We start from the raw sequence: 14996 nt of genomic DNA, 5'->3' as shown, positions 1-14996 counted from the left end.
GAACCTTTCCCTATACATACATACATACATACATACATACATACATACACACATTATACATATAAATATATTTAATAAAAAAAAATTAATCGGGTTATCTAATTAGGGATGAATAATGCCATTCCCGCCCCCGTCCTGCCCCTACTGACTGCTTCGGATATAAAAACAAAACCCGGTCCCCACTCCGTTTTTCCGTCAAAACGAGGAATCCCCGCCCCGTTAACGCACCCACCCCGATGGATGGATAAAGTTTTCATCCATGCTAGTATTTAACAAAATGAAACAATGGTGTTTAGCACACTGAATCGATATTAAATTATAAATGTAAAAATAATTAAAAATAAAAAAGGTCAAAAGGTAACATCTCTCAAAAGTCGAACAAAAATATAAAATTTATTAAACCTGAATTTTTATTAAATAAATATATAAATTTAATATTAAAATATACAAAAATTATTCAATTTTATGATATGTTTGTTAACATCTTAACGAGACTCACAACTTATTCGATCAGCTATACTGACTGTTTGATAGTGGCTTAAAGATATAAAAAATGACTTATTCAATAAGATTTTAACGAGAAATTTTATGTAAAAAGTCAAGTTTTTTTTTTTCTACAAGCTTACCTCTATCAATTAAAAAACATGCTCCTTCATGAAAAACTTTCCCAAACAAAAATCTTATATATATATATATAGACAGATTAATCCATACAGACAACTTTATCCGTAAAAGACCTAATGAGAAACCCGACTAAACAACCCCTTAGTTTCTTTGAACAATAATAAATTTTTCTATGGGTTATAAATAACTTGTTATGGCATGTTATGACGTTGAAACTTGGTTTCGTCGCCAAATTAACCGTTGTGACACCACTCTAAGACGTCTTTTGTGTTAAATTTCAATTTGCAAAACATCTTATTTAATACAATAAGGGGATGTTCGGTTGGTTTTTCATTAAGTCCTGTATGGATAAACTTGTCTGTATCGTTAACGTTGTCTGTATGGATCTAGCTAGATTGTTGTTCTGTTGATGTATTGAACAAACAATTTTGAATGATGAAAATGACTATTTTACCCTTGGTTTACATTGAACATTATAGATCACAATTTCACCAAATAACAACATTTACATCGAAGGAATGAGCAGTAAGGCAGATGACCAACGACGATGGTGAGGCAAAGGGCAACGACAGCCAGTGACGGTGACGGAAAGGGCAATGACAGCGGGCGATGGTGAGGCAAAGGGCATCAACGGGCGATGATGGTGAGGCGAAGGGCAGGGACGACTGGTGAGACAAGTTTCAAGGGAGGAGTGATGATGGAGTGTTGAGGGAGAGGAGTCGCTGGGGGAATCTAATGTCTGAAAACAGAGGACACAAGTTTTGTAGCCGAGCACTTCAGCCATGGGTTGATCGAATAAGCCCATACCGAACAACAACAAATGGTTGTGCGAATAAGCCATATGGCTTATATAGCCTGTCAAGCCGCAACCGAACAACCCCTAAGTCTTGGATGCACAAGAAAATAAAAATTAGAAACCTAGAAAAAAGTAAAGGATAACAAGAACTAAATCCTAAAAATTGGGAAAAATTTACCAAATCAACCAAAAAACTGGAAAAAAAACACCCTCCGAAACGGTGTAATTCGACTAGGAACACGTATTTTGTTTTCCAAATCGACACAATTAACTTTTCCGGGTCAAACCATGACTTTTCATGTCTTTGATCCACCTTAAAAGTGCATCAACAGAATAAAAATCCCAAATCTGCTATTGCTTAACATGCAAGGATCACGATATGAGAAGCCAAAAATTCGTAATAATGTTACGAACATGAAATTGAATGCAAGTAGTGGTTATTAAACTTGTATACTTGGAAAACTGTTTATTTTTGTTACTACTTATTTTAAATGATAACATGTATTACTAACAGTTTCAGTTATGTTATGCAATGTTTTTTTTTATTAACCTAGATATCCAACCCGCTATGCGAGCCGACTAACCCCAGGACAACCACCTGTTTTGCGGGTAGCCCGGAGTTACCACATTTGAACCTTCGTGGCCACATGAGGATTTTTATTTCTCCTTGGATTTGAACTTCCGGGCACTTTGACCTTTGGAGCCCAAACTCAAACCAATCAAACACCACCCTTGTGGTTTATGTTATGCAATGTTAGAATTGGGTAATATATAAATGTCATTTTAGGTGATTACATCTGTTATCTAGTTAAGACTGTTTTTAGTTACGGTCTCAACCAATCTGATCGTGAATAAGACAAAAAGATTTAAGAAAAAAATGTGCAATCTCATCCAAACTTGATCACCATAAAAACCTGGATCGACCCTTCCCTTTTTTCAATTATGTGACACATGGCATACTCATATTGGTTAAACTTTAGTTTTTCGTAGGATAAAACTAATCTGATAAAATATGACTTTAACAAGAAAAATTAAAAAATATACCAAAATCCATAATTTTCAGTTCCTTACAAACATAGTTCAATATTGACATATTTTCATCACACCAATCTTTCTCTTTGTTTCAATACCAAAATCTATTTTTTATACTTAGAATTAAAAAAATAATAATTAAAAATTATTAAAAAATTAAATATATAATTTTTACAAAATAATATTTTAGATTGGATTGAATTACTGATGAATGATAAAAGAAATGAGATTGGGTTATAGTTGACAATTGTGTAGGTGGATGAAATAGAAAGTAATTTTTCAATTATGTTTGGTCATGATATGACCGATAATTAACTACCATTATTTATGTATTTCAGATATGTAATTTCGTACTTATTTTTGTGATTTGTTTTATTTAATTTCAATTGTATGGTAAAATTTTAATTATTATAATTTCGTTTTAAAATATGTAATGGTTTGTTTATTCTATTCTTATACTTAAAATTAAAAATTATATATATATATATATATATATATATATAAATTAAATATATAATTTTTACAAAATAATATTTTAGATTAGATTTGATTGGAGGGGATTGTGGTTAAATAATAAAAGAAGTAAGATTGAAGTTGAAGATTGTTTAAATGGATGAGAACAAAAGCAAGGATTGTGAGTAAAAACTAATGTGCCGTTTACCAAACGTTTACCCGGGTAAACGCTTATCAAGTCACATTACTTTACCAAATGAATATGGTAATGACTAAGAATCTTACCCAGTAAGAGCGAAGACAAGAATCAAGAGTCTTACCCGGTAAGTGAAGACGACAACTCTTACCATGATTAGCGCTTACCAGGATAAATTGTTGCATACGATGCGTTTTGGTGAATAAAATATTACCCGATAGGTAAGCGATAGTGTTGAATTTTATCTATAACGCTTACCGGGTAAGTGTTTAGGTAAACGATCTCTAAGAATTTGGTGGCCAAATTAATATATATATATATATATATATATATATATATATATATATATATATATATATGAGCAATTAATTATTAAATAAGATATAAAAGGTAAAATTTCAATCCATTTATTAAAACTAATTAATAATTTAACATGATTATATAATACAGAGAGGATCGGAGAGTTAACAGTATACAACCAAACCAGTATCAAAAGCTGGAACACAACCGCTTACACGACTTCTCTCATGACCAAGGTCGCGTGTACAACCAAACCAGTCCCGAACATTACTGCATTCATTTGTTTATTTTGTTTCCCAGTGTCGGTTAATTATCTGTTAGTTTTTAGTTATTATTTATTTGCTTTTTAATTAAATTAGAATTATTATTATTTAAATAGTTTAACTTTATTAATTATATAAATAGTTTCTTAATCGGTTTAAGATTAATATGTGACACCCCATTCCATCATTTGCATAAAGTCAACATATTCCACATAACATGAAATATAAAATTTCACACTGGTCCAATAAATACAAATTACTACATACAAAAGTAGCTACAAACTTTTTGCTCACATAAAGTACATGATCTGTATATAACAAATTTTTAAGTACATGCACATATTCAATTTTCCAAAATCCATAAATGTAAAACATTAACAATTTCATTCACATCTTTCTCTTCCCTTTACCTTCTACATGTACTCGACCTGTAATGCACATTTTTGAAAATAAAACGAGGGTTAGGGCATAAAGTTTAGTGATTAATCTTCTTGATTGCAGTTACAGAGTGAAAATCACCAAAACACTTTTGGAATACCAGTATTTACAGAGATAATATGTAAATATCATATATTTTAACAAACTTTCATATGCCGCATCTTATAGATGAGACAAACCCCACTTCATCACTTCAAACACATGATACATCAAGTTTGTCGTATCTAACATATAATACACCAACTTGTCGCATCTCATTACATATGATAAAATGTTTCCTCGCATCACTAGGATGCGATAAATTCACTCCTCGCATCATAAGGATGCAATAACCACCATTCCTCACACCTCACTGGTGCGATCCCTTTTTGTCGCATCTCAAGGGTGCGATAACTTCAATTTGTCGCGTCATACAGATGCGATAACACAGACTCTTCGCATCATATAGATGCGATAACAGTGGTTCATATGAACAAAATCCCATTTTTATCAAACACTTGATTATGCCACTCTTATCCCAATATACGTCTTTCTAGGTTATGTCACCCTTATTTCAAAACATACATCTCTCTTGGTTATACCACCCTTATCCCAATATACACTTCTCCTGATTATGTTATCCTTATCCCAATATACATCTCTCCTGCTTATGCCACCCTTATCCCAATATACACTTCTACTGATTATTCCACCCTTATTCCAGTTAGTTGGTAATAACCTAACGAAACTCAAATTTATGCTAATACACAAAACATAACAGTTTCGAAAACCACCCTTTTATTAAACCATACAGTTCCCATCAAAAGCAAATAAAATGATACTTTTAATTTAAAAAAAAACTCACCTTGTAACACAAATAGATGAACGCTTTAAACAACAACAAATAATCAGTTAAAATCACGTAACCAGTTCTTCTCTTCTTCTTCTGTTTCGTTAAAACCAAAGTCCAAAAATACTTCACCAACTTTTCTTTCTCTTTTATCTCTTTTTAAAAAGTAAGAGAAATAAGAGAAAAATAAACATATATACTTTTTAGAATGAGGCGGTGCATGTCTATAATATTTATATCAAATTTTTCGAAACACCCCCTCAACTTTTCACCATATTACAAAATCCACCCAAACTTTCCAATTCATAACCCAGTTATCACATAATAGGTTTAAGTTCCATACTTATCTCTTAGTTATTTTAGTTTATAGATAGGTTTTATTGTTTTCACTGATATTCAACTTATTACTGATCAATAAACTGATCTTAAGATTTTCAAATCTGGTTTTATCAGAGTTTTCTCTTATTTTCAGATTGATAAACTTGTAGGCTTGTTATCCTTTAGGGTTTAAACGTTTGTCGATCATTCCACAACTTCCTGCTACGTCATTACAGCTATATAAAATACGAAAACGTAACTTTCAACTAATTTACTTAAAATAATTAACATATACACAAAAATAATTACTGTTAAATAATATAATTTAATATCTTTTTTTTTCTTCAACAGATTCTTTAAAATTGAGAAAACTGAAATTTTGAAGATTTTAAACATCTTTTTTACTCCAACAGATTCTTGAAAACTTTTTCTAAATTTAGGAAACTCTTCAAAAATATTACAATAAGAAACACACACAGATATATATATATATATATATATATATATATATACACACTAGAAGGGTACCAACGCAATGCAGCGAGATACATCTTGATTTTAATATTTTATTTTATTCTTTATCTCAGTCGATGTTATAGTATGGTCTTATGCAATTTTTAAAAAAACAATGATGTTTTTATTTTTGAATAAAATATAAATTTGAAGATATCATAAATTTTTTAATAAGAATATATCGATATTAGTATCAAATTAACAATTTAAAATTCCTATTTTTTGTATAATTTTTAGTTTAATTTTTTTATTATAATTTAATTTAGGTTCAATAATAAAGTAATTTATATTTGGTTTAATAATATAATTTCTCCTAAAAATAATAATTAATTATTTGTAGAACTCGATAATTATTCTAACTATATTTTAAAACGAGATATTTATTTTTTATTTGATTATATTTATCCGCAGTTAGTTACACGAATTTAAATATAGAGTTTTAATAAGTCGTACTTATGCATAATTTACTTGTAATATTGAATTTTAAGTAATATGCATCAATATTTCATGCATAAAAAATGGTTTTTAAGAGTTTTTGTCAAATGTTTTATAGTATAGTATAGATATATATGTATATGTATTATATTTTTTCACCAATAAGAAACTTTAAAATTAAATATTTAAATAGAGAAATAATATTTTATCAGATAAATTCAATATTTTAAAAATATAATCGATGTTGTAATTTTTAAAATTAAATGTATTTTTATATTAAAGATTTTATATTTATTTTAAAAAAATAAAAAATCTGTTTTTTATAATTTTCTTATATAAATTACTTTTGTCATAAATACCAAAGGAATATTCTAAAAAGAAGTTCCTAAAATAAATAAAAAACAAAAAAATTATTCAAATATAAAATAAATAAACAAAACCTTTACTCTTATAAGACAAAATTCAGGTCAAAGGCAGATTTGAACCCACTGGCCCCCTACATTTCTTTTTCAGATTATTTTTTTATTAATAAAATCAAATATTCGTAATTATTTTAATTGGTTAATTGTTAATAAATTGTCGGTAATTTTATACATTTTTAAAAAAATATTATATTATTTACAAAAATTATTATATAGATTTAATCTTTTAAAAACTTTATATATTGTGATAATTATAAAAATAATTTATTTTAAGATCTTATTTTACGTAATTTTTTTATCCAATGTTATAATTTATTATATTAATTAACATATATTTGTTTCATAATATCTTTGTTTCATATGTATTCAATTCATAATGTGAAACTTTTTTTGTTGTATTATGTTGGGCAAATTATATGAAAAAGAAACATATTTTAACTTGATTCTTATTTTAAGTAACGTATTTTCAAAACTTCTATTTTGGTACCTTAGATGTAAAGTTTTAAATATTTAAGTACCTGTGTAACTAGTTGAAACATTAATTGATTATCATGCTGATGTGATATCCAACTTAGTATTATTTGCTGACGTAATTAGTACCATGAATTTTTTTAATTCTTAAATTAGTCTTTTTTTAATCTAAAATTAGTCTTTAACTGGTTATCCGGGTACTTAACTGTTTAAAACTTTAAATCTTAGGTACCAAAATAGAAGTTCCGAAAGTACGTTACTCAAAATAGGAATCAAATTAAAGTACGTTACATTTTTCATGCAATTTGCATATTCTTTTGTTTCACAAATACATAAAAGATATTTACATTATGATATATATATATATATATATATATATATATATATATACTAGTTGAAATATATATATATATATATATATATATATTATGATTATAGATGAAAAAATCATGCGAAATAACATATGATGCACTGTGGACGTTCGACTTTTTTACCTTCACAACATTTTGTTGTGAAGTTTTAAATGTAAGAAAACGGTCTCATAAAAACAGATTGATCTTACGTGAACTCAACCCTCTCTTTCTGTCTATATATATATATATACTAGTTGTGTACCCGCGCAATGCGGCGGGAGCCATGAATTTTAACGATTTTGAAGTTTCACTGATTTTATAAGATACGATTTAACGATGATATATGTTACACTTGATCTTTACATATTAATACAATTTGAATAAATAAGAGTTATGGTTCCAATTACAGACTATCGATGAAAAAAATTGTATGACAGTTTAAAATCCAATATATTTAAAATCCAACATATTTAAACGACTCCACAACTGTGTTCGATTTACACCAAGAGCAAAGAACCAATAAACTTGAGTTTTAAGATAAACACTCAAAACCAATAAAGAAAACTACAAATTTGACTGATCATAAGCCATGAAAAGACCAAAAAATATGGGTTTTAGAATAAATTTCAACTGTTTACCCTCTTTTTTGTCCAATAACTTAAATTAAGGTTGAATTAGTACATATATATATATATATATATATATATATATTTCAAAAAAACCCAAGAACATATTAATTCAGAACATATTATACAGTGCAATTTGGACAGCCTAACCCCAAAATATATAATATATATATATATATATATAAATAAATAAATATAAAAGTATAAATCGTAAATATTAAAAATATTTTTTCACAATATATATAATATATAATAAAGTAAAAAACTATTCAATATTGTACTCATTTCGAAGGTATTAACGAGACGATTATAATAGTGTAACTTGTTAAAATAAAAATATATTTTTTAAACATGTTTTAATTAATATACGATTATGTACGTTAATTTGATAAAGATTTAAAATGAAACATTTAAAAGTAAATGACGTAAAGTAAATTAATTAATTAATTATGGGGTATAAAATGTAAATTTAAAATTATAATTTTAAAAAAAATCTGTTGTGAGAGGGTAAGTGTATGTGAGGGGGTGAAAAAGTGACCTAAGGGTAGTATAAAGAGTACTTTGGTTCTTTAGTATTTTAAGATTTTAAGACTTTTGTCAAATTTGTTTAATAAGATGATATAGATATAGATATATATTAATTTGTGTTGCATACGACTAATAATTTAATAATTTTTAATATATATTTTGATGGATTAATTAAACCACGGACTTGAAATTTTCAGTTAATCGAAATTTACTTTATTGGGTTTTGTAATCAACTCCTCATTTATGAGTTTTTTTAATTATTACCTTTTTTATTGTTAATAATTTATTAAATTATTTATTATTGATTTTATTACAGACAAAGAGAAAAAAGATGCATGTCTCTGAAGATTTCACACACACTTGCGTAATTTCATTGTGTGTTTTGCTCTAAGAACATCAATTTGCTCCTCAAATTCCATTTTTTTTTGCATCGGAAGGAGGTACTAATCTCGGAAACCTACGTCTGTTCTTTGTTTTGATCGAGTGTAAGATTTTAATTTTTAGGGTTTTGATTGTTTTTTGTTGTAGTGTTCATGTTTTTATGCGATTCTGCTTGATAATGTGAAGAGGTTTTGGCGAAAATTAGACTGTTAGGTGTTTTGTTTTGTGATTTTCGGTTTTTCAGTAGGATTTAGTTCGGTTTGCATGTTTATTACGTTGAATATTTGAAGGTAATGTGGTGTGATTTTTCAGTAATTTTTGTTAAATTTCAATTTCTATGTGTTCTTATGATAAATTGGGAATTAGCACTTTATCAGGTTTTGATCTCGTAAAATACGAGACATTATCAAGGGGAAAGGTGATTCTGCTCAGCGACAGAAATTGATTGGATTTTTTTTTCTCACTTTCCTCTTGGATTGCTTTCGGATTAGTGTAATTTTAAGCTCGTTTTTGTGTTATATGAAATGATCAATTCGTCATATTCTTCGATTTTTGCTGAGTTTTTGACATTTTTCATGGTTTTAATTTCCTGTTGACCATAATGTGTTGGTTTGATCGAGTCGTGATTATTTGATTTTTTTGACCTAGTTGGAGAATTTGCTAGTCATCATGGAGTCAAGGGAAAATATGACGCCAGCAGTAGAAACAATAGCTCCTGAGGCTCCATCAAGCTATCAATTGGCTCAGAGGACTGATAGCCCCACGGCCCAGATTGGAAACCCTAGCCAGACCATGGGACCATTGGGTTTTTCGCCAGTGGCTGGTGGAATGCCGTCTTCTTTGGCAAAGAAGAAGAGGGGTAGGCCAAGGAAGTATGGCCCAGATGGGGTGGGTGCCAGTGGAGGTGCAAGTGGTCGGACATTGTCACCAATGCCGCTCTCTGCCGCCTCTTCGCCGCCCACCTCTGGTGGCTATTCTGATATAAAGTTTGGTGAACCAACAGGAAGTGGTGGTGAGTTTCAGGTTGAGAAGAAGAAGAAACGGAAAATTAATTCCTTAGAGGCAAAATCAAACATGAGTCCAGGTAAATGACCAAATGGGGTCGCATCATTTCCTTGGTATATCTATTTTTGGTTTTAATGTTTTCTTAATTCAATTTAATTTGCATTATATTTAGTCTATGTTGCATGGGCAGGTTCGAGAACTGTGAGAACCATAAATATTTCGTGATGAATATCATGAATAATGAAAATGGATGATATTTATGATGAATAATGTTCATGAAAATTTAAATAATATTCATCATGAATAATTTATGAATAGTTGGTTTCACGATCATATTTACAGTTCCTAAACGAACTTTCCCCCTATGTTGCATTATATTTTTTGTTTGATTTCTAGTAGTAAATCATTTCTTCTGACCGAGGGAAAGTCTTGTACACAACCTTTCTCCTGCATTCTGCCAAGAGTTTGTTTATGTGACCAAACCCATGACCTTCAATCACAAAGAAGTGACCTTACAGATAGTTGAACTATATTCTTAAGCAGGCTGAAATACCTTTCTTCCATCCCATGAAAATTGCAAAATATTCCATTGTGAGATTTCCCATATAGGTTTCTTTTGGTCCAAATTACCTGTTACCTGTGTTATCAAAGTATTTGTGATATTTATATTCGGCTAAAAGATTTACTTGGCACTTATTTATTCATGATGATAGAGCAATTTGGACATTTGACGAATAGTCAAACATGCCAAGGTTCGAATGAGAACCATATATTTTGAGAACTCTGGAAAGTACTATTTCATGTATTATTCACGATTAATAATCACGAACATTATTCATCACGAATATCATGCATTTTCGTATTTCATGAATATCATGTATTTTCATTATGAATTATTTTCGTCGTGAATAACTCTCACGACATTCATCATGAATAAAACATGAATAGTTGGTTCCCAAGTTCTCATTTGAACATTCCCCTAGTAAAACATTTTTATCAGTATGCATGTAGTCAATTGCATGCATTCAATACATTGTACATCCCTTTCCGTGATCTATAATTTCATACTCTTTTTCCATAGTTGGTTCAGGTCTTCAATTAAAGATCCATAAAAAAAATAAGCAGTTCCCATTATCCAATATTCCCATGAAACTTGTAAAACATTTGGCTCAACATTTATGTTTGACTATTAGTCAAGTGTCCAAATAAATAGGTGGATTTTGTGGACCAAAACTTAAAACGTCATGGTCAAATAACTAATTTGAGATTGACATTTTCTAAAAATGAAAACATTGCAATTTTCATAGGATACCCTTAATAAAAAATTTCAACTTCACAAGACAGAGTGAACACATAGAAGATTTGAAAGTTGACCTCACTGTAGTTGAGGGGAGTCCCATGAACTTAAACTACGTTCTAAACAAAAATTAAATTGGGTTGTTGGGGGGGGGGGTTTAAGTGAGGAATGAAGCAACTTATTTGATATGCTCAGGATGGAGTATTTTAAATTTCATGGCCATGCTTTTATGTAATGAAGAAATCTCAAGGATCTGTGATTAAGTTTCTGTTTTATCCTATAAACCCAGGAAATGTTCATATATGTTCTGTTTTTTTCATGGCAGATGATCGGATTACTTCTGGTGGAAGTTTTACCCCTCACATGGTAACTGTTAATCCAGGCGAGGTATGTTTTAAGTAGAAGAGCTGACACAACATTGTAAGGGAAATTGACAGATTTAACCAATGAGCAAATGGGGTTTCACTTTTGAGCCAATCCTTACGGAGAAAGCTTACGCATATGCGTGAGGATTGGTTTTCGGAAAAAAAAATCCTTGCGCATAGAAAATGGTTAAAAAGTGAAACCACCTATCAACTTTGGCTATGTTTTGTAAATTCCCCCATTGAAGCCATTGATGTACTTGCTAGTCTTCACTTCCTAAATTTCTAAGTGTAGGTGTGTTCCATTTTTCCTTCTATGTAAACAATCTTATGTTTTGTTTTACTTCCAATTAATTACTACCTTCATCTCAAAATAAATGTCCACAATAAAAAAACGCAGTTTAAGAAACGTGTGATCATTACACTTCATTAAATGAATGATAATTTTACCCTTAATGATAGAGCCAGCCTTCTATCTCATCTCATCAACTCTTAAATATTCGGGTTTCATAATTAAGGGTAGAGTTGGTAATTTAGTAAATTATAGCTACCTTTATGAAAGTGGACATATTTTGGAACAAACTTAAATAGAAACGTGGACATTTATTTTAGGTCGGAGGGAGTAATAATCAATTTGAATATACTAACATGGACATACACATGATATGACCATTTACTTTGCTTTTCGACCTTAAAACATGTAAAGAGTATAAATTTGCAAATATTGAAGCACAACTTGCCAGAAGGACAGAACTAATTTTATGCACTCCCTCCATCCCATGAAAACTGCAACATATTCCATTTTAGATTGTCCCATGAAGCTTGCAATCATTTCCTAGTTTGGAAACTTATAAACTAAAAATTTCTTATTTATCCATCATTGCAAAAAAATGTTAACGTTGATTTGGGTCTCCAAGACTTTCCTACTTTGTCATTTTTAAAAAGTATGCAAGACATTCGACAATATAGTCAAACACTTGAAAATAAGGCTATGTAACCTCCTCCAGTTGTTTACCATGAGTAAAATGCAAAGTTAATACATCCTCGGCCCCAAAATAAATGGCCACAATGAAAAAGGCACACCGTATTAGAAATGTGTAATTATTACAATTTTTTAATTATTACATGACAATTTTACCCTTAATATTAGAGGGAGTAATGAATTTCTCCGTCTCATAATTAAGGGTAGAATTGAAAAGTATGCACTTACTTTTGAAAGTGGACACAAATTTTGGGACAAGATAAAATAGAAACATGGACACTTATTTTTGGGACGAAGGGAGTACCATATGCAATTAGCGATACTTAATTTCTTGTGTCAGTTTGTTCAACACTTTCGATTTCAATCTTGAACCAAAACCAATTGGCAATGAGTGAAGTAACCCTTGAATTCTATATATTCAAGACTTGTTTACTTCATTCAGTTCGTCCGTCTCCTTTCACTTCCATTTTCTGGGCTCCATCTTCATTTATCCCCGGCATCAATGAAATGGGACCCATAAAATGAAACTTTGAAAAGCAGTGGCTTCTTTAAATTGAATGCACATATATGATTGCATAAATACACCATCTTTTCGATTTTCAGGATGTTACATCCAAAATCATCTCATTTTCCAAATACGGGCCCCGGGCAGTATGCGTCCTATCTGCACTTGGCATTATTTCACATGTGACTTTGCGCCAGGCCAGCTCATCTGGTGGCACGGTAACATATGAGGTAAGAAACTTTGTCGATAAATTAATCCAGAACAAACAAACGCAGCATATCCTACTCGCAGGTCTGGGAGGGGTGGGATGTACGCAGACCTTACCTCTAGCCCGAAGGGTAGAGTGGCTGTTTCTGTGAAGACGCCCGGTTATGGAAAAAGTGTCAATAAGTTAACGTCGGGCCTTTTTTCTTACAACTCTTTATCTTATAGGGAAGATTTGAAATTCTTTCATTATCTGGATCTTTCACACCTGGGGAGGTTGGAGGACTATCATCGAGAGAAGGCGGCATGAGCATCGCTTTATCTAGCCCTGATGGCCGTGTAGTTGGCGGTCTTCTTGGAGGACTTCTCACTGCAGCTGGTCCTGTTCAGGTACCCTTCTTTTGGGCCATTTGACTTTTTAAGGTCAAACACGGAGATTTTAAATTGAAATGTAGTCGGGGAGTCTTTTGGGAAAATAACTGATGATCACATCGAACTTTGTATGACTACTAGAGATTAAAAACCGATGCTTCTAAATGTTATAACAAATTCCATACCATTTTTGTGTTCTGAAATGGGAGAATTTGACTTTCGAGGTCAAACAAGAGGACTTTTAAACTTGAAACTGCTACAAGTTTTTTTTTTTTTTTTTGAGTAGAAGATGCTCACGTCAGTTATAACTCCTAAAGATTAGGAATTATTGGTATCGGATTTGCAAAAGAGTTCCATACGATCTTCGTATTATGAAAAATCATAGCTTTAACCTTGAGTTTTGCTTTTCTCACTACTTCTCGTATGTTTTTCAGGTTGTTGTGGCCAGTTTTCTACCCGAGATAGGAACTCCTGCTGGACCAAAACCGAAAAAAAAGAAAGACGCCATTAAACTCTTGACACCCGTAGCAGACCCTACTACTGTACCTCGAACTACAAACACAGACCATCAAAACTTCAACGACAAAAGCCAAGAAAGTCCCGCAAAAGGTAATACCAATTCTACCCCTGCCTCTAACTTCCAGCATGAGAACCGCAGCACAGGGCCGAACGTGCACGACTGGAGACGAGCAGCCACGGACATGAACGTGTCCTTGAGGGAAGATTAAACCCACGTTTCGTTTTTCAGTTGTGGGTTTGTGTCAACTTTGTTTGTTTAATAACTTGATAGACGGATTTTAGTTGTAGAGTCCTTGATGAATTGTCCTCGCGGTAGGAGGTGGGAATCCATAAGTGAGGTCTCGGATTCGAATCCTAACACTATCCACCTGCAATTTTCCTCCCCGATGATGGTTGTGGGACCAGTATGGTAGGGACGGGTGGTGTATACCCGTTTATTTTCAAGATTTTAGTTGTAGGGTGTATGGTGGAAATTGTTAGGGTGGTTTAAGGTCTCACAAGAAGGTGGTTCCTTTTTGGGTTAGAAAATGTTGTTATTTAAGGTTGCTTTAGGCTTTTAGGATGATGTAAAATACTCGAGGTTAAAAAGGGTCAACTTAGGTAGCTTACTCTCTCTCTCCTTTTCAAAGTTACAACAATCTTTATTTTGTTTTGGAATGTTATTGGAAAATTGTAGTGGTTATTTTGACTTTGACTTTGACTTTGACCCGAGCCTAATTGGTTGTTTACTACTACCTACTTACCGACAAGAGGCGCTCACCCTCTTATCTAT

The 14996-nt window shown here is 31.2% G+C and overlaps 1 protein-coding gene across 1 annotated transcript; it reads left to right on the top strand.

The window, feature by feature from the left end:
* Window positions 1-8942: 8942 nt before the first annotated feature.
* On the top strand, window positions 8943-14806 carry LOC112529867 (AT-hook motif nuclear-localized protein 1-like). The gene is made up of 6 exons (XM_025141290.1): window positions 8943-9037; window positions 9627-10062; window positions 11606-11667; window positions 13228-13359; window positions 13562-13723; window positions 14140-14806. Exons 2-6 carry the CDS (start codon window positions 9648-9650, stop codon window positions 14431-14433), a joined length of 1065 nt encoding a protein of 354 aa, XP_024997058.1. The 5' UTR covers window positions 8943-9037; window positions 9627-9647; the 3' UTR covers window positions 14434-14806.
* Window positions 14807-14996: the final 190 nt, after the last annotated feature.

The sequence above is a fragment of the Cynara cardunculus genome, assembly GCF_001531365.2.
Source record: "Cynara cardunculus var. scolymus isolate 2C chromosome LG 16, CcrdV1, whole genome shotgun sequence".
Taxonomy (NCBI): Eukaryota; Viridiplantae; Streptophyta; class Magnoliopsida; order Asterales; family Asteraceae; genus Cynara; species Cynara cardunculus.
This window is presented reverse-complemented; position numbering and strand designations above follow the sequence as displayed.

Bases quoted from the DNA above. Each gene is read 5' to 3' on its own strand.
- LOC112529867 (XM_025141290.1), top strand. From the start codon at position 9,648: ATGGAGTCAAGGGAAAATATGACGCCAGCAGTAGAAACAATAGCTCCT. The intron at 11,668-13,227 runs GTATGTTTTAAG...TTCGATTTTCAG, and splicing joins TAACTGTTAATCCAGGCGAG to GATGTTACATCCAAAATCAT. The intron at 13,724-14,139 runs GTACCCTTCTTT...TATGTTTTTCAG, and splicing joins CTGCAGCTGGTCCTGTTCAG to GTTGTTGTGGCCAGTTTTCT.